Raw genomic sequence first — 19343 nt, forward strand, 5'->3', positions numbered from 1 at the left:
ATTTAAAATTTAGAAATTTTATAAGTCAAAATCTAATAAAATTAGTTATTTCTAGACAATTTGACTATTGAAAAATTTGATATATTAATGCTTCAGCAAATTTCCATGAAATTTGTGCGGGAGTCTTTATTGTTATAAAACAAAAACTGGATACCGATAACATGTACTTATATTCAATACCTTATGCATAAAACAAATGCACAACAGCCCTTCTTTTAATTACCCATTTAGTTCAGGATGCATTGAGCTTCATATGACACTCCCTTCCCCAAAAAATTCTCATGAAAAAAGTTGCTCTCACCTTTTGATACCACACTGCTGCATCACATATACAATGGACTCTCTTTAATTCAAATTTACAATCATTCCTCTAAAATTTGATCTTTAATTCAAAATTTTGTTAATACGAAATCTGGTCGGGAATTAAAATAAAATTCCATGTCCAAATTAATAGTGAGGTTGCTGTATCTAAAAAACCTAATGAATGCGACATCATCAAAAAAGTAAAAACAGATCATCTTTCTGATAAAAAAAAGTGTAAAGAAATTCTATATGTGAACATGAATGATCCAACACATAATGGATGATGAATGAATGATCCAATATGCAATTCTTCTGAAGCACTAAAAAATGAAGTGAAAAGTATGATGAAATTCTAGATGTGGCTGATCCAATATATAATTTTTCTGAAGCATTAAAAAATGAAGTGAAAAGTATAATGCAATTCTAGATGTGAACATGAATGATCCAATATATAATTTTTCGGAAGCATTAAAAAATGAAGTGAAAAGTATAATAGATGCGAACATGACTGATCCAATAAATAATTTTTCTGAAGCACTAAAAAATGAAGTGAAAAGTATAATGAAATTTTAGATGTGAACATGAATGATCCAATATATAACTCTTCTAAAGCAATAAAAATTATTCAAAATCTGAGGTTTGTTGAACATTAAATTAAAATAAAGGTTGAGTTATTTTGTGATATGCATAACAACAAAGTAATTATAAATAACGTAAACTTAAGCAAACAATTACATTATTTTTTAAGAAAATTTAAATAATGTATGTGCAATTTAAGTGTACGTACAACAGAGATTTATGAATTACTTATTTATGAAAATGTTATCCAACTTATACACATCATCCTTAAATCAAGTAAATTACAGGTTCTTTTTGAGTATATAAGCTAAACACAGTTTCATATTGATAGTATTTATTTATTTTTTTAAAAAATGCATATTTTGGATAATTTGGATTTTCTTTTATCTTCCCTTTCGAATTTGAATTTAATAAGAGTCCACTGTAAGAGCAGGTTAATTAAACGAAAATGTGAATAGATGGTGCTTAAATATTCACTTCCAGCATTACAAAGGGGGTTCATTTTAAAATGATGGTTACTTAAATGCCATAATTAGAAAATCTGGAAAATAGCCGACGGCCCAATTACTAGTTTGAAAATTAGGTGGATGTGCACTAGACAAGGTATTTTAAAAAAGCTAGGGGGGAAAAAAACTAGATTTCAATTAAGCAATTCGTAAATCATGTGAAGTGAAAAAATTTAGTTTTTAGAAATGAATTGGGATGGTAATAAGACTTTGAAAAGAAAAATTTGCGGAAATTAATGTCATGGTGTAGCAAATATTCTTTATGGTATAATTACCTTCAACATGTCAAATCCCTTTCAAATATATTGATTTTTTTTTTTGGGGGGGGGGGTTATATAATACAGACACATAATTAGAAGGTCATAAAGTACATCAAAAAAATAACTGTCAACCAGAGTGGAAAATATAGGCTTACTCTCATTTAAAATTCCTTTTAAAAAATTCATATTTTCATTTATTATATAAAATGTTTTTTTTTTATTTTTGAATAATTAGCACAGCATTAAACAACAAAATTGCATTAATACAACTTTGTATAAACTAAATGTAATTCCTTCTAACAAAGATTTACAAAAAAAGCGGGGGGAAATCATGACTGCTTTACTAAACCTAAAAAAAACAGCTAATTTTAATGAGATATCACAAACAAATATGCATTGACAAACGTTCAATTGATTGCAAAATGAAACAAAATTAATAAATTGAGGACTAGAAAGGTCAAAAGGCAAACTTCCAATTATACAATAAATGTGCACAGACCAGCTAAAAGTTTTCAAAATGAGGAAATGCAATTAAAGATATGTACAGCATTGTAATGGAAATGAAATAATGCTTACACTAAAACAGTTAACGCATGAAATGAAATTTTATGATAATATAAATGTAAGAACTCAGAAAACCAATCATTTTGAATTTTACTAAAATGTTAGTTATTTTAGTCAAAACATTTTGTTATAAAATTAAAACTTCTTTAATGTATATCTAAAACAGAGGAGAAATACGATTTTTCCGATCAAGATACTACAGTTTTAAACCTAGGAACAAAATTAACTAATTTTAAAACAAACTTGGGAGGTAACTTGAATAATTTATTAACCAATAAAAAGCAATTTATACTAGACGTTTGAATGGAAAAAAAAAAGTTTTAAATTATTCTAACTCTGGTAGAAAAACCTTAATATAATTCTTTTTTAAAAAGTGAGAAAAAACTCTGCATTCATATGTTCAGTAAAGTAACATGTTAAAAAGGGCATAATTTACAAACAGTAGGTATAAAATACTTTTTTAAACGTGACAAATGAAATAATTTGTCAAAATTTCTGGAAAGTGCAATAGAAAAATTTTAATATGTGTCAAAGTTAGCATAATTATTGAATAATTTTTAACCAAAAAAAAATTTTTTTTTTATTCATCAACAACAGTTTAAAATGGAAAATAATTCTGAAAATTAATCATAAAATTGCTCAAAATATTACCTCCCTTTTCTCTGTGAAAGTTAATTTTAACATGTTTATATTACAAAAAATAAATGCAGAGTTTTCTATAATGAGAGAGAAATCATAATTTAGAAATGAGGACTGCTTTAAATGAACAATTCAAAAAAAAGATAACTAATCTACAGTAAACTACCTTCTCTGAATCCAACAAAATTTCCTCAAAATTAATGTTATGTATATCACTAAAATGATTGCTAGTTCGCCACTAATGATCTAAAATGAGTACAAAAATAATGACTTGAACTGGACAGGTTCGGATTATTTACTGTATATTTGTAAATTGAGTCAGAAGCAACCATGCAAAATTAACAAATGAATCTATACTTTGATATAGTAGGTAGGATAAATGAAATCACACTATGACATATGAATGGGTTCATAAAAAATTTTCAATCTAATTTATTAAAATGCTAAGACAGGGGATGTCAATTCTACAAGATCCATTGACACTTTTTTTATTATAATGGATTGTAACTTTTAAAAAATATTTCAAAAACTATACCCAACCATTTTCCTCTATGCATGTACGAATAATATTTGCATTTATGTACAAAAAGATTGAGTATAATGAAATAAATCATGACATATAATACTGTATAATGATTTTTAAAACTTTTTTTCAACATTGATATATTTGCATGTGTATGCAAAACTACAAAAAAAAAATTATTTTAAGAAGAAAAAAAAACACCTATCTTGAATTCTTACTATAGCAAATTCCCAGCAAAAAAATGTAACTCAACGTTTAAACTATGGATTTTTGCATACTAAGGGAAAAAATTACAATTTTGTAAATGGGTTTGATTTTTGATAAATTAAATACGAACATTGCGAGATCTTTTTTAATTGAAAAATCTTACTTTAAACGGATCCACATTTTTTTGAGCCGACTGTTTCGGAATTCGACAAGTTTCCAATAGACTCAGCATTAGCAGTGAAATTAAAGTTCCCTTTAATTGATTCAGAGGGAAAAAATTAAATAATTTAAATGATTCAGGAAAAGATTAATTAGCTAATTTAATTGATCCAGGAAAGGTTCCTAACACCCTTCAAAATTTTGTTAAAATCTGATGCCAATACTAGACTAACGCGTGCAGTACTACCTAATTAACAAATAAAATGACTTAAGAAATGCAAAATATAATTTTAGTAATAATAAGCATCCCGAAATTAAAACATTTTTCCAAATCAATCTACCAAGTTTATAGATTAGTCTATAGTATATAGTCTACCAATCTATAGATTTAAAATTAGAGTAAACAAATAATGATTGGCACTTTATAAACCCATCCTTATGTATTAAAAATATATTACTGCATGCACTAGTTCAAAAGAGATGTCCATAAAGATGTCAGTGCCAAAGAACAACCAGAATGCACTTCTATTTACCGGACGCTGAGTAAGCTATGGAAAAATAACAGTGGTGACTATCAGTTATGATTTTTTTTTTTTTTTTTGGCATTTTCAGGTTGACTTTGGATACTGTATCAAATCATTGACGTTGATGCAAGAGAAATCTACAGGATCATCCATTTCAGATGAGAACTCCATGTTCATAAGGTCATAGTCCACTTCGGTGATCGCAGCTCCAGTTCTGTCAAAGACACAAACCACAGAGATTATTAGTTTCACATCAAAAAAACCTCCGTGACTTGTGCTTTGTTTCAAGAAAGTGCATCCTGGCTGAGACTTGTACACAAAATTTATATTTAAAGAGAGATTGAATAGAAAACTAGGTGAATTAATTTACAAAATTATGGAAACACTGCTCTGCAAAGTTTCTTCTCAGCGATTTTTTACCTGTCAAAACTTTATGTGCATTTTGAAAGATCATTATCAGAGTTTTTCAAAATCGTACTGCTCATGTCTGTAAAACTAAAAAAATTGCTTTTAAAAATAACAGTAATTTACTGGTCGTAAATTAGTTTTCCCAAGCAAACGCAATAAGAACAGCATTTTCTTTCTCCCAATAAGATTGCGAATGTCAAACCTGTTGAGATATTTTTGGAAGATAATGAATACAGCTTTCAGAAAATTCAATATTTTACCAACACAAAGTTTGTACTATTATTATGTGTAGAAGTTGAAAATCTGGTTCGTATTAGAAAAGCATAAAAATTCAAAAAAATAGTTTGCTGCTATCCCTGATTTAATGAAGAAAATTTTATACGTTGTTGATTTAAAGTTTAAAAAAAAAAAACTTTTTTTAAACTCTGTACAAATTTAACGAAAAGTTATTTCGAAACATCTGGAAAATCATCCCAATATTATTGTCAGAAGTATAAAATTTCATTCCTTTTAGTTTAAACTGAATTTTCATAAACAATGAAACGTAACATTTGACTAGTCATAAATAATAGGCAATAATGAGCGATTACAATTACTAACAATTGAAGCTGCGTATGTGTCTGATAGTATTAGCATTTTTCTGATTTAATATATTTGTTATTTCAGTGTTTTATCTATTTTAGCAACGCACATCGTTTATAATAGGTAAATGCTAAGTTTTTCAGAAAAAGAAAATAGAAATTTTATGACTAAATGACAACTGCTAGTGTTTGCAGCAAGTTTCACTTTTCTTTTTTTACAACTTTGATACTATATGAAAATAAATAGAAACTTTGAAAAGTTTTTAGCAATCCGAAATACAATTACAAATGCATGAAAAAGAGTAAGAAAGAAAATGTGGACGCGACTAATAAAATGATTTTATGCTCAAAACCCTATTGTGTTGGTGATAAACGCAATGAGTGTCAAACAATTGCAGACAAAAAGTCCAAATTTAAATCATAAACAAAGCTAACACAGTTTCTTTTAAAAATATATATAAAAAAAACAATTAAAGATCATTTTTAAACATTTTCCAATTTATTTTCATATATTAAAGCTTTTATTTTTATGATTGTGGCAAAAGCATGTTTAATAGACTTTTGTCCTATTGTTCTTAATATAAACAAGTTTGAACTTTTATAAAGGGCTTTTCACATGTTTTGCCTAATATTATTAATATAAACTTCGCATAGATAACATTAGTACTTTTCAAGAAAGCTGTATTCATTTATCAAAATATCTAAGGAATCATGACAAGCAAATCTTTGAGTAGCAAAAAGAGGAAAATGCTTCTCTGAGAGAAGATGCTTAGGTTTTTAATTTATGAAAACCAGATTGTAAGCTAATGTAATCATTTTTGTTCTTTTTTAATTGAAAAATAATAAAGAATAACTGTTATTCAAAACAGAACAAAACTTTTTCTGAAATTCAGATCTTTGGTCGTGTTCCTTCAAACTACGCCATAAGTTTTGACACATAAAATTTGTAAGAGTAATTTGAATAAGAAGAAATCTTATTCCATAACTTTGCACTCCTATATTATGTTAATTGAGCGAAAATAAAAAAAAAGGCAGCCTCATGTATTAGTATTATTTTTCTCTGATTAAATTACTAATTGAGAAAAAAAATAACACCCGAAATATAATTGCTTTTTTTTACTTTTGCAAGAATTAAAGAATAATTATGTATGTGGCTATCCATTTTTTCTTTCAAATGGTTTAAGTTTTTGCTGAAAATTATAACATATTTAAGCAAGATTTTATGACTAACTGAAAACTTGACACAATGGACTAAAAGAATTAGGATGATGACATTTAGATTTCTGATTTAAAAAAAAAAAATTCAAATGTAATAAAATAAATAGTTTTGAATTAAGAAAAAAGAAACTTAATAAAACCTCTCTTTATTAACCCCAAAAGCATATGAGAAAGCTATGATTGAAAGAATTACTTGTAAGTACTCAGGTAGAATGCACTTGTTGAAAAATACACAGACACGGATTAATAAATATTATTCATCAAATTCTACAGATGAAATGTTTTTAACTTAAAAAGAAATCATTATATGAATTTGTAGGATAATTTTAACTTTTTCATTAGTTTACACATTATTAAAATTAATTTTGTGTTGATTTTAATAGTAGGTTCTTAAAAACTGTCACTTTTAAACATTGGAATTCAATAGAGAAATATTATATACAAATATAAAATATAAACATTTAAAATTAAGCATTAAGAAAAAGATTTCATACACCAAAAGTTAAAATACTTCATACGAAATTCCTTGCATTAATAAAGCAAATTCCATTTTCTTTTTACTTATTTTGTAAAACATCCAAGTCTAATGAAAGGTACTTATAATTGAATTACTTACACTAAGTTTAGAATTTTGCTGAAAGTAAGAGCATATAACATTATACACCTTTAGCCATAACTTCATAGGTGAAACTATGATATAATATATTTTCTTTAACAAATGCAATTTTTATAAAAAAATTTCAGCAAAATCAACACATTTTTATAATTAATTAAAAAAAACTTTTCTACAACAGCTGGAATCATTACTTTTTCCTCTTTCTTTCAGCAAATGTAGGAAATCAAAGAGAAATATAGAACCAAAATCTTCGGAATTAGTTAAATAAGTTTGAACGTCACAAAGTCTTTAAGGGAAAATTATTTTTTAGAAGAAATAAAAGCTTTATGTAAAATTTAAAAAAAATAAAAAAAACTTGTAAGATATTTTTTTAGGTATTTACAATCAATGGCTCTTAAATGTTTATTTTTATTTTAAATCTCAGCTCATATTGAAAATAAATGTGAGAGCAAATAAAATCCTTCAGACCTTTAATCCAGAGACAATCACCCATTTTTAACATTTATTGCCCATTGAGAATTACTTTTAATTATTTAAAAAGTAGTTTAGCTCGAAAACTTAGACCTTAAAATAGAGTTTGTGTCAAAATGAAAGCTAATTAATTAAAGATAATAACAAGCTTTTTAACAAAATAAAAGAGAAGTAAGGTTATTCCTGTAAAGGACTTTGTTTAATCAGTATTTAATCAATTATCTGATAATAAAAGCAAAAACTGCTTTCTTCCTTAAAAGTTATTTAATTTTAATTGTAACAAATATCTTCTTAATTCGAAGTGAAAATAAAATATTTAAAATATATTGATGAATATTATAAGATATATTGAAGAACCAATTATTACAGTAAAAAATATTCAAGTTACCACCTACTTTCCCACCATACAGATCAAATAACAAGCCTTAAAAAAAATTCACAAACCATCATCTAATATATAGAGCTAAATGTTATCATCAATTCAAAATACATTATCAAATGCACACAGCAATTACAAGTGATATAATTTAGGGCAAAGGTTAAGTACACAAGAAATTATGATGCAGAATACAACATTAGTTGTATATTTAAAAAATTTGAATCGTACTTATTGAAAACATCTCAGATAACAAATATCTTTGGTAGATTTAAATTGAAACATAATAACCAGACATAACTGTTAATACGATATAAAACACAATTTAAACTTAGAAACATAATTAAAGAACTTTGATAATCCAAATGTAAAAATAAGTAGTATGTAGCTAAAAAACTTTTAAAAATAATCATATTTAGTAACTTAAAAAAATTATATAATTTAACATATTGATTAAAAATATATTGCTTAAAATTATACACTAAAAAATCCAAACTTTAGCTACTTGTAGTTTTTAGAATTATAAATAAATTATATGCAAAACTAGCCTTTCAATTAGTGGGATTTAGAAAAAGCTTCAAACTTTTGTTAGGTTAAAAGTTCTTAATTTGAGGAAATCAGCAAACCAATGCTCTTGGATTTGGGAACTCTGCAATATTTGTGCAAAAATAGCCTTTCCTGCTTCTAGTTTTCAGACCTAGAAGAATGATATGAAAAACCCAGAATTTCAGGGTACCCCCAGAATATAATCACCCCTGAAATAGGCAGTAAAGTTATATTTGGTCATAGAAATAAAATTAATATTGAAGCAATTCTTAATTTTGAGGCTCAATTATTGTAAAAAAATTAACAAAGCCTTTCAAATATTATACAAAAGAATAAATTACTTGCATGAGATATTACTGTGGAGAAGCAAGAACAGTAAAGTAATGAATAAGCTTATTGAAAAAAAAAAAAATCTATTTATACTCCTTTCATTGAAATAAAAAAAATTTTAAAGAGTCAATTCCTATATATTTTAATTCCTATTATTATCAATAGTAATAAATTTATTGTTTGTATAGAACTTTCTGTTGCAGTTTAAATTCATAATGCATGAATCAATAAAGATATTTTTGAAGTCAAGGAAAAGGAAACATAACATTGATTCTTACTTAATTATAACATGGCAAGAAGAACAATGTTTCCTTGATATAGAGTAAATACTTATAAATGCTGTTGTCATTGAGAGTAGTGTTGAGGAGACAGAGACAATACGTAATTATCATATTTACAAACATGACATTTTAAAATTTATTTCTAGACTAAATTAAGCTAATTATTTCTCCTTTTTATTTCTAGTAAGGCTGATAGATTTGAAAGCCAGCAATGCTTCCAAGCATAAGAATGTTAAGCTCAGTTTTTTTTTATTTCTTTTATATAAGCCTAGCATCATCTAAGAGTATTCATCGAAATTTGAAGAAAAAAAAAATTTTGCATATGTTTTTATAAATAAAATTTTATATCAAAAATAATATAATAATAAACAGCAGATTGTTTATGGTCGAAAAGTATTTATTAAAATTTAAAATATATATAACTGTAAAAATGAAATATATTTAATATGAATATATAATATAAACATATACATAACTGTAAAAATGAATGAATCTCATGTCTCACATTAATAATTGTCACCAAAGCTAAAATTTGTCATTTTCCAAATTTAAGCAAAACAATACAATATTCTCTGACATTTCCCGGACTTTGTTTTATGCGAAGTTTAAACTTTGATATTTCTTGATTGGTTGGGAATCCCAATTTTTTTACCAAAATATATTTTAGAAGTAATAATTTTTAATAAATAATACAATGAGGTGTTTCATAGCTGTTAAAGGAAAATCTCAATTAAAATTAATTATGTTAAAAATTTATGATTGCATTCATATTCTTTTTTAATACTAACCTGAATAGAATAATCTTAAAATAATTATAAGTCCTAGAATAGCAAAATTTTTTGCACAATAAAAATAATCTTATTAACAAATATTGTCTAATAAAATAGTTTTCTTCTGAAACACTGCAAAGATGTGTAAAATCAAGCTATTTAAAACTTAGTGACAAAGCAAACACTGAGATTCTTTTTTATCTAAAAAGATGTTTATCTTATAAGGTAAAAGCATGTAAAATTTAAACAATTGTACCTTCTGTTTAGTAATCTATACTAAAAGCAACATCTACATTATTAATATAACAGTTATAATCACAACATTGCATAAATATTATTTTAGCAAAAGCACTGTTACAATGTCAGTTTTTTAAGTCAGAAGCAAGGACATTGATAACTGTAGTAGTGTGACAATATAATTGACTATTAGTGTCTTTGTATAATACAATATAAAGGTACAGCTCAGTTATAACTTATTTAAAATACAGTAAACTCCCTTTTAACTAGCATAAATCGCATAAAGCCCCAAGCAAAAATAGTGGAGAAATAAAGAATTATATAATAATTTCTGCTTTAAATTCTACACATTGTAATTGCAGTCTCCTTCATAATTAATACACCGGGATATAATATATAAATACAGAAAAAAAAATTTAATATTTCATACAGCATAACTGAGTGTGACTGGTTACATAATCCTATGCAAAAGTGCATCGACAAGAAGTTACTTGATTATAAACTAAACCGCGTGCGCTGTGATCAACGAAGTGTTACAAACGAATATTAATAGATTCAATCAAAATTAGATCGATTTAATACGTAACAATGATAAGAGTCTGAAAAAAGCGGGAAATTTTAAAAACACTATTTCTCAGACATTTGTTTGTTATGATGGACTCTTGTCTTTTTCCTGTTTATAAACACAGCAGCTGAAGAACTGATTGAATACAGAGATGAAATGAGAGAATTTAATGAAAAGTCGCTCACAATATGAAGAATGAAAAAAGTAAATATGAAGAATTTAAAAATACTACAGTCCATATCGTTTTATCGGTTCGTCAATTTAAAACAGAGATAGAGTTAAACAGAAGCTTGTTAAAAGAGAGTACTGCATTAATCTAACTACATAGTTAATATTGATATGAGCAGGATAACTGCTGTGTTTAAAAAAACCAAGTTTTAAGCTCCAAACTTTGACAGAATAACTGGAAAATATTCTGCATACAAAATTTGTGATCAAATACAAATATAAATTTCATAGTTGTGAAAAAACATTAACAATATGAAGACTTGTTTTATAAAATATAAATGGTCAATCTAAATTGTAGTTACAAAAATCTTTAAACAATAAAAAAAAATCACATTTGCCATAAAAGGCTTCTTTTTTTAATAGAAAAAAAAGAAAGGAACAATAGTTCTGGATATAGTTCTCAGACTTACTGCATATCTGAATGCGGATCATGGTATCCAGGTTCTGGAGATTGCAGAACAGAGGATTGCGGTGTACCTGGATAGCTGTCAAAGCCACAGGAGCCTGACCATCTAAAATATATTTTTTAAAAATTGTAAATTTAGGGTTCCTAGTAAACAGTAAAAACACAAAACTATTTGTGTATGGAAAATGAATATTCAATTTGCAATTCAACTCTTAGTTACATTCAATATCATTACTTTCTGTTTTAGAACATGTTAATGTTTTAAATAAGTAAATAAAAAGCTGTTAATTTCAGAATAAATCAATCATCCAAATATCCAAATGTTGAACCACAATTTAATAACTGCAGATACTTCTGCTGTCTTTCGTTAAGAAAAGCACATGTTGTCAACCAAAAGGGTCATGTTTGAAGTATAAAATTTAGAAATGATGGATACAAAGTCGTCAGCATTGCATCTTAAATTCACTGGTAGATTACTCAGCAATCTAAACAAGGAGCCACGATCGCTCAGGGGATAGAGCGTTTGCCTCCCAATGAGGTGAACCGGGTTCAAATCCCAAGGATGGTAGGTCGATACAAATACCACACCCGGCTTGCACCGACCACAGTGCTGACATGAAATATCCTCAGTGGTAGACACATCATAGATTAGAGTCCCCTTGCCATCAGGCTAACCATGGGAGGTTCTCGTGGTCTTCCTCTCCATGTAACGCAAATGCGGGTTGGTTCCATCAAATTGCCCTCCACGAAGGCAAAATTTCTCCCAATATTTAATCCAGGAGTCCCCTTGTGTTCCGGATAGGGTTCAAAAGTTACGAGGCTACCGAGTTGAACAATAGTAGTCACAAACCAAAAAATTGGGTCGGCTGTTCAACGTCGATTATAAAATAAAATAGGCTGGAAGGGGCCATCAAGACACCAGCAGGGATGGTACTCAAGTCATACACATTGGCAGCTCAATCGTGTCTTAATCACAAAGTCATATTTTTAAAAACGAAATTGAAATAGAAAATAAACCACTAGTGTTAAAACAAAATTAAACATACATAAAATTTAAAACTGCAAACAACTAATTAACAATTCTCAATAATTTATACATTTGTGATTGTACTTTTAAAGTCGTATATGTGGTTAATTGCAATTTAATTTCAATAAAATTATGTTAAACTGAAAATGTAGCTAAATTAAATAAATCTTTTTAAAAAAAATTACAAATTTGTTCAGTTTTAAAAATCTGCCTTACCCAGGAATTTGAGTGACGAGAACAGGGCGAACATATCCATTTACAGTCGGTGGTTGGTTTTCTGAAATAATATAAGGATACTATCATTGATGATAAAAAAAATTCAAAACTGTTTCTTAAAGCAGTAAGACAATCATTCAAATCAAAACGAAATATAAAAAATACATCTGAATAGACAAACTAGGTATTAAGATAAAAGAAAACAAATAACATGACTTTAGCTAATTGGATAACAGACTGACTTTTTAAAGTCTGAAATAATCGAATCACATTAGTCTAGTTCATAGGGTTCTCAAAGTGGGTACTATCACCCTCCAGCAAGCGTTGTTGAGTAATACTATCTGTTTGCTAATGAGCAATTACATTATGAAAAAGTTTTTACAATATGAATAAATTTTTACAATATGAATAAGCTTCACACACTATATGTGAATCAACGATACTAAAAAAAACTTACCTGAATAAGGTGTATAGTATCTGCCAAATGCTTGGTCTCTGTGTATATCAGGATATAAAAATTGCAGATTTTTTAAATCATAAATCCTGTCAGCCAAACTTCTTATGACAAAATCTCGACTCGTAAAAGGCTGCACCATGAGGATCTCTTGACCCTCTAATAAAACAAAACAAAAATTCATTAAACACAAAAGTTTAAGAAATCACTTTCATTTTTTCTTGTTCACTAGTTATTAAACTACCTCTTTGTTGAGAATCCGTAACCCAAGCAATCGTAACTCCACCAAGCTCAGAATCACTGAATCTGATCAAAAATGTGCCATTACATTTCTTCAAAAGCAATTCTTCAGTCCGTGTTCTTCCGACAAAACCCATTATGTGACTGAAAAAGTGGCGCTCAATTAAAAAAAAAAATATTGAAAGAAGAATCTGTATAATTAATGCCAAAACATTAAAGAAGTATAGTAAAATATATGCAAATTATTCAAATGTAATATTCTTAAAATAAAAAAAAATTGCATACTTAAACAAATTTAAGTGTCAAATGCTTTACAAATTAAAATGTGAGAATTAACCCCAAAATTGTGGAGACATTTTTCGCTGCTGCAAGAGAGCTCACTGTGACATGTGATAAAATTATTGCAAATTTATAGGATCTGTAATCAATGTGGTCATTGAAAGATCAATTATTTAAATCAGTGAATTGAGGTATGCATGAAGTATCAATAATGGGAAATATGAGCTTAAATACAAACTGCAAAATGCAATCACTCAAACATAATGAGAATTTGTCAGCTCTATAAATTTGATTTATGCTCTATCAATGATTGTCAAAATGTGTGATTCACATGCCATGTAACCAAATCTATTAGGAATTTTCATGAACTAATTTTTTTTTTTTTTTTTTTTAAGTGATCAAGTTAGGTGTATTTACCGTAGATTAAACTACACTACTCAGCAACATCTATACTGCAAAAAAAAAACTCAACAATTTAGCTATAACTATAAAAACAAAGAAAATTCCACATCATGTATGCAAATTATTAGCAAAATAATTCAAAATCAAATTAAAGTTGTTTTTTCCCCCTCTGTTTAAAAGAACTGAATTTCATCTCATTAACGGGATGCCTATAAAATTCATATGCCAGGAGTATGTTAAGAATTTAGTCTCATAGCTGACACTCCAAGTTTATTATTTTAGCAGTATTTAGGCAAAGCGAAATATAGTAAAATATATAAACAGAAATACAGTAAACAGGTAAAAGTGTAAATAGTTTTTAAAATAAAATTTCCATTTTGTCACCATTCAAATTAAGCACAATTGTGTTTAGTTAATGGCCATCTGACAATATTGAACTACTTGTCTTATTTATGACATAAATCATTAAAAATAAAATACAACTGAAGCTCAAATAATTTACCCATCATTCCACAAGTTTCTAAGATGCTCCCGTGTAACTTTCATAATTGCATAAAACCACTCCCAAAATGTAAATCCACGCTCTGGTAAAGGTTCTTTACAAAACTGGGACCAAGTCACCATCATGGAGTAATCTTGGAACTGGGAACCTAAATAGAATTCAAATTATTATACTAATAATCAAAGGAATGCTTAAATCAATAGCACATGTTCCTGAATTGTGCTTTTTTTCATGAATCTTTCAGCTCAATCAGAAATCTTAAATAGTTTAAACTTTAATAAGACTAAGAAACGCATTAACAACACATTATTAAAGATATATATGGTTACATTTAATAACCTTTTGTCTATTATGGCTTATAACATAACTAACTTAAATTATTGAGATGTTGTACCTAGTTACTTTTACAGTTTTAACTTTTAGTACATGAATATAACCAAATAGACAGAATAATGAATTTTTCAATCTAAGTTGAAGCAAATTAAGTTGCATATTTTCCCAATTTGTTCCCGAATGTCAATTTTAATCTCCAAGAACTGATTTCCTTACTTAAAATAGAAGCTAAAAAAAACTATTACTATTAACTTTTTACTGTTTTTATCGAAGACAAAATCATGACTCTATTTAGAGAATGTCCTTTATTTAATAAAATAGGTTCATTTCAAGGTTTGTTGATTTAAATAAGCTTGATTTAAATCATGACTTAAATCAAATGATTTTTTTAAAAAAATCTTTTTTTTTTAAAAAAATCATTGATTTAAATCAACTAATTTTTTCTATCTATATATATATATTGATTTTAAAAGTTAAAAAGCAGTGTTTTAAATGTTTGATACTTTTATTATTTTCTTTTCTTAGTATTAAAATTTAATTTAAATTAATTGCTGCATTAATTAATTTTAGTTAACGAAATTACTTTCTTTCTTGGTGTGTGTTAAATTCCAACACATTTGAAATTACATTTTTAAAAATCTTTTGATTCTTCAGATTGAAAGTACAGATTAAAGTAAACATTTAATGCTGTCTTAATACAGACTTGCATAGCTGTAGAAAGTAATTAATAAACATGAATTTTTCTCAAAAAATAATACAAATAATGTTAATTAAAATTCTACCTTTTGAATGAAAAAGCGTGAATTAAAATCTACATCATATTTTATTGGTGGAAAATGCATATTTCTAAAGTTTGAGGTTATATTAAAAAGAAATTGCCCTAATATGCCAAAAATAGAAAAAGAATAAAAAAGGGTGATGAATTCAGATGTTTTTTTCCTAATATAGTGTCATTCTTCCCTTTCAAACTCTTTCAAAGTCTATTTGAAGCAGTAGGGTTATTAACTGGTATTTTTTTCTCATAATATGTTTACAGTATCTTTGACATTATCTGATTTTCTATAAAGAAATTTTGAGAAAAAAAATTCCAATGAGTACATAGATTTTCTAATTTTTTTTTTTTTTTTTTTTTTTAGCTTAACTTATCTATTTTGATAAAGAATTAAAAATGAATATTTTAATATAAAAATATATAGATTGAATATTTATTTATTTTTTGATGAATGACTACATTTATAAACACAGTCTGCTACATTTATTTTGTCATTTTAAAAATCGAGAGAAAAAAAATCACAATTTTAAATTAAAGTTATGGTTTGCTAACTGAAACTTCGTTTTAATAGTTAAAAGTACAGGAGTCTGTCCAAGTCAAATTTACTTACCGTTTAACGGTCCTTTACAAATTCAACTTTAGGAAAAACGATAAAATAATTACACAAAATACTTTTTCTTAAAATTTTATTTTTGTGTCTCGTAAGAAACGATAAATCCATATTTTTACTATATTTGTGTTGATTTTTTAACATAATTTTTAATTTTCACAAAATAGGTACCTCTCAGAAAAACCCAGACAGACCCCTGAAGTATTCTTTAAATTCTCTATTTCATCTAGTCTTTAAATTTTAATCATGCATTTGTTTCATAAGTCATGTATTATAAAGAAAAATTATTTTAGTTAGAGCTTCTAAAGTATTGCTACAATATAGTTTTAATATTAAGTTAATTTTGATTAAACATTTATAATTTTTTTAATCATAAATTAAAGTTCTTACAGTGTATTTGAATAAAAATCAAAAAAATCTGATTTAAGTCAAAAAAATCCAATTTAAATCAAAAAAATCTGATTTAAATCAAAAAAATCTGATTTAAATCAAAAAAACCTGATTCTTTTGATTTTTATTAAAAAAATCACGAACCCTGGTTAATTTTATAGTAAAATAAATCATGCTTATAAAATTTTTTAAAAATGCAGTTATAATTTTTAGCCTTATTGTAATTTTATTAAATGAAACAATGCTAACATAATTGAGACTTTGAGTAATTGATGCTTTAAGTATTTTAATTTTTACATTCCCTTCCTTTAATTCTTTTTCACACTTAGGTCTCTTTAATTAGCAGGTAGTCATGCCTAACATGTCTTGGATTGAGTAGAAATTCTGCAGGATTTCCAGCCGGAACAGTCATTAAGTTCAGGTGGGACATCTATTAAGGACAGAAACAGTTTTATTTTTTCGTTAACAAGCGGATCAGTAACAGACCCTCCGAAATAAATACTCTGACGCTAAAGCAATCAACACATTACAATGATGGCTAGTGTCAAGTGAAGATACAAAATGCTATTTTTTTTTAATATCATCCGCATTTGGCTTTTATAATGGTGTGTAACTTTTAATTTTCGCAACAATGCAAAAAAAACTATAATAATTTTATCAACTTTGATGAAAGGAAATTTCAAGAACAAATACCTATAAAACCAATGTAAATAAAAAATTACACTCTGCAATAAATAAATAAATTTATTGTATTTTAAATTACAACTAAATAATAAATATGTAGCCAAATAATTTTTAGATTCAGGAATCAGCAAAAGAAAAGGTATCGATATCACTAAATCAAAATATTTTAACCTACTTCTGAAAACTTTAGCAGCTAAAAATTGCAGATTATCTTCAGTTAATCCTCGACCAGTGGCGGATTTAAATTTTGTACTAAGTACTTCTGCCACCTCAGTCCAGCTGACTTTTTCTGGTACTTGGAACGGTACTCGCCCCTAAAATAAATATTTAAAAAAATACTTGAATTGTAATTTGGTTAGTTAACTAATATCAAATTACATGCTTTAATGAATTCACTAACCAAAAAATATTTCATGAAATTGCATTAAAAACATGTTAAATATAATCCTTAGAAAGAATAGAGATAAAACTTAATAAGTATATATTTCCAGCTTTTAGCTTACTTTCACCAAGAACATTTAATATAAAAGATACAAAAATTAGTCAATTATATTGAGTTTAAAACAAAAGGGGAGAAAAAAGTTGCTATAATTTTTTTTAAAAAAAAGCCGAGTTAATATTATTCTTGTTTTGGCATCACATGAAGAGAAGAAAAGGCAGTCATTCTTTTAACCATTTACTACCATTTAGAATCCTGACACTTTGTACTTCTAAATTACAGTTAAAGATGTGAAATAACTATTAGACCATATCTTAACCCCCCCCCCCCCCATATGATAAGACATTACTTTTACACTTACATTATTTCTTGGTATTAGTTTATAATGGATTTTTGTCTAACTACAAAAGCAAAATATTAAGAAGCTGATCCATTAAGATTTCATTATAGCTTTGAATATTATTAAACATCTTTGAATTTTCTAAGTATTATTAAAATTTATAAAACCAATTGTATTGTCTCTGTTTTTGTGAGTTCTTATTTAAAAGGGCTTTTAATAATTTTTAATTCTTAAATGTCATTCGATTCTGATAAATGTCAATAGGGCAGTACAAAATTTTTTATTGTAATGACTTGACCTCAAATAAATAGAAATCTTTTAATATTGAGCGTCAGTTAAAGTAAATCGTGCAACACATAAAATTTGCAAGTTGAATTGGTCAAAACAGGATATATAAACAACAATAAAACTAAATTGTTGGTATTATCAACATCAACTTTGTTAGATACTGCATTGGAATTTGAAAATGAAGAAACACAAAATAGAATTGTAATAAAATAAAAAATTTGATTCAATTCCTTAAACTAAATCCATCAAGTTTTAATTATGAAAACAAGAACTTACCTTGCATAAAATCCCTTAACTTGGACAATAAAGTCAATTTCATTAATGATATAGACAACTTCTAGTTTTGTTTTTTTTCTTTAACATTTGTCATAAAAATAAGGAAGTATATTAACCAAAACAATTAACAACATATTGTTTAAAATACTAAAAGTCGAACTTTTGATAGGTTAAATTTTCTCTTTAGACCCACAAGATTTGAATTATCACAAATAAATTCATAAACAAATCTGAGACAAGCAACAAAAAAAAGAAAAAAATTTCAAATTTCAAATTATTAAAGAGCATTAGATATTATTATTAAGAGAATACATGAACAAATATATATATATATACATATATATATATATATATATATATTAGTTCAGAAAATTAATCTATTCAATTCAACACAAAACATTTTACACATAAGTTATCAGGTTATTAAAAAAAAAATCAAATATAGTCCATTTCAACCTGCTAATATCTTTTATCTTAACCTTTTTGCAGTTTGAATTTATTTTATTTAAATATTAAAATTATTTTATTAACATTAAAGATAAATCATTCTAAAAACACAATGAAGTAGAAGCAGTTTTTAAAGATTTTGACACTCCAAATGCACAATATTTTTTTACATATTTTAATACAAATTTTTTTTTTAACTAAATTAAACAAATGATAGATATTAAGACTATACAGGGTGCGTTCTGAAAGTAATGCACATTTTCAGGGAAAAATAGATTTATTCTTCCTATGGGTACAAATGTTTAAAATTCTTCAAAATAGTTACCTAGCGCATCAATACACTTGCG

The 19343-nt window shown here is 26.5% G+C and overlaps 1 protein-coding gene across 8 annotated transcripts in view; it reads right to left on the reverse strand.

Annotated features, from left to right (window-relative positions):
- Positions 1–1258: 1258 nt before the first annotated feature.
- Positions 1259–19343, reverse strand: part of Stat92E (Signal transducer and transcription activator Stat92E) — a 52664-nt gene continuing 34579 nt past the window's right edge. For all 8 annotated transcript variants that reach the window (XM_087152160.1, XM_087152159.1, XM_087152158.1 and 5 more), the window contains 7 exons: positions 17382–17520; positions 14418–14565; positions 13239–13378; positions 12998–13153; positions 12541–12601; positions 11302–11403; positions 1259–4478 (listed from right to left, as the gene is read on the reverse strand). In XM_087152160.1, the coding sequence (XP_087008286.1) occupies positions 4349–4478; positions 11302–11403; positions 12541–12601; positions 12998–13153; positions 13239–13378; positions 14418–14565; positions 17382–17520 (876 nt within the window). In that variant the 3' untranslated portion in view covers positions 1259–4348. The remainder of the gene's footprint in view (positions 4479–11301; positions 11404–12540; positions 12602–12997; positions 13154–13238; positions 13379–14417; positions 14566–17381; positions 17521–19343) is intronic.

Source organism: Parasteatoda tepidariorum, chromosome 9 (assembly GCF_982258835.1).
Source record: "Parasteatoda tepidariorum strain Cologne lab strain chromosome 9, Ptep-v5.0, whole genome shotgun sequence".
Lineage (NCBI taxonomy): Eukaryota > Metazoa > Arthropoda > Arachnida > Araneae > Theridiidae > Parasteatoda > Parasteatoda tepidariorum.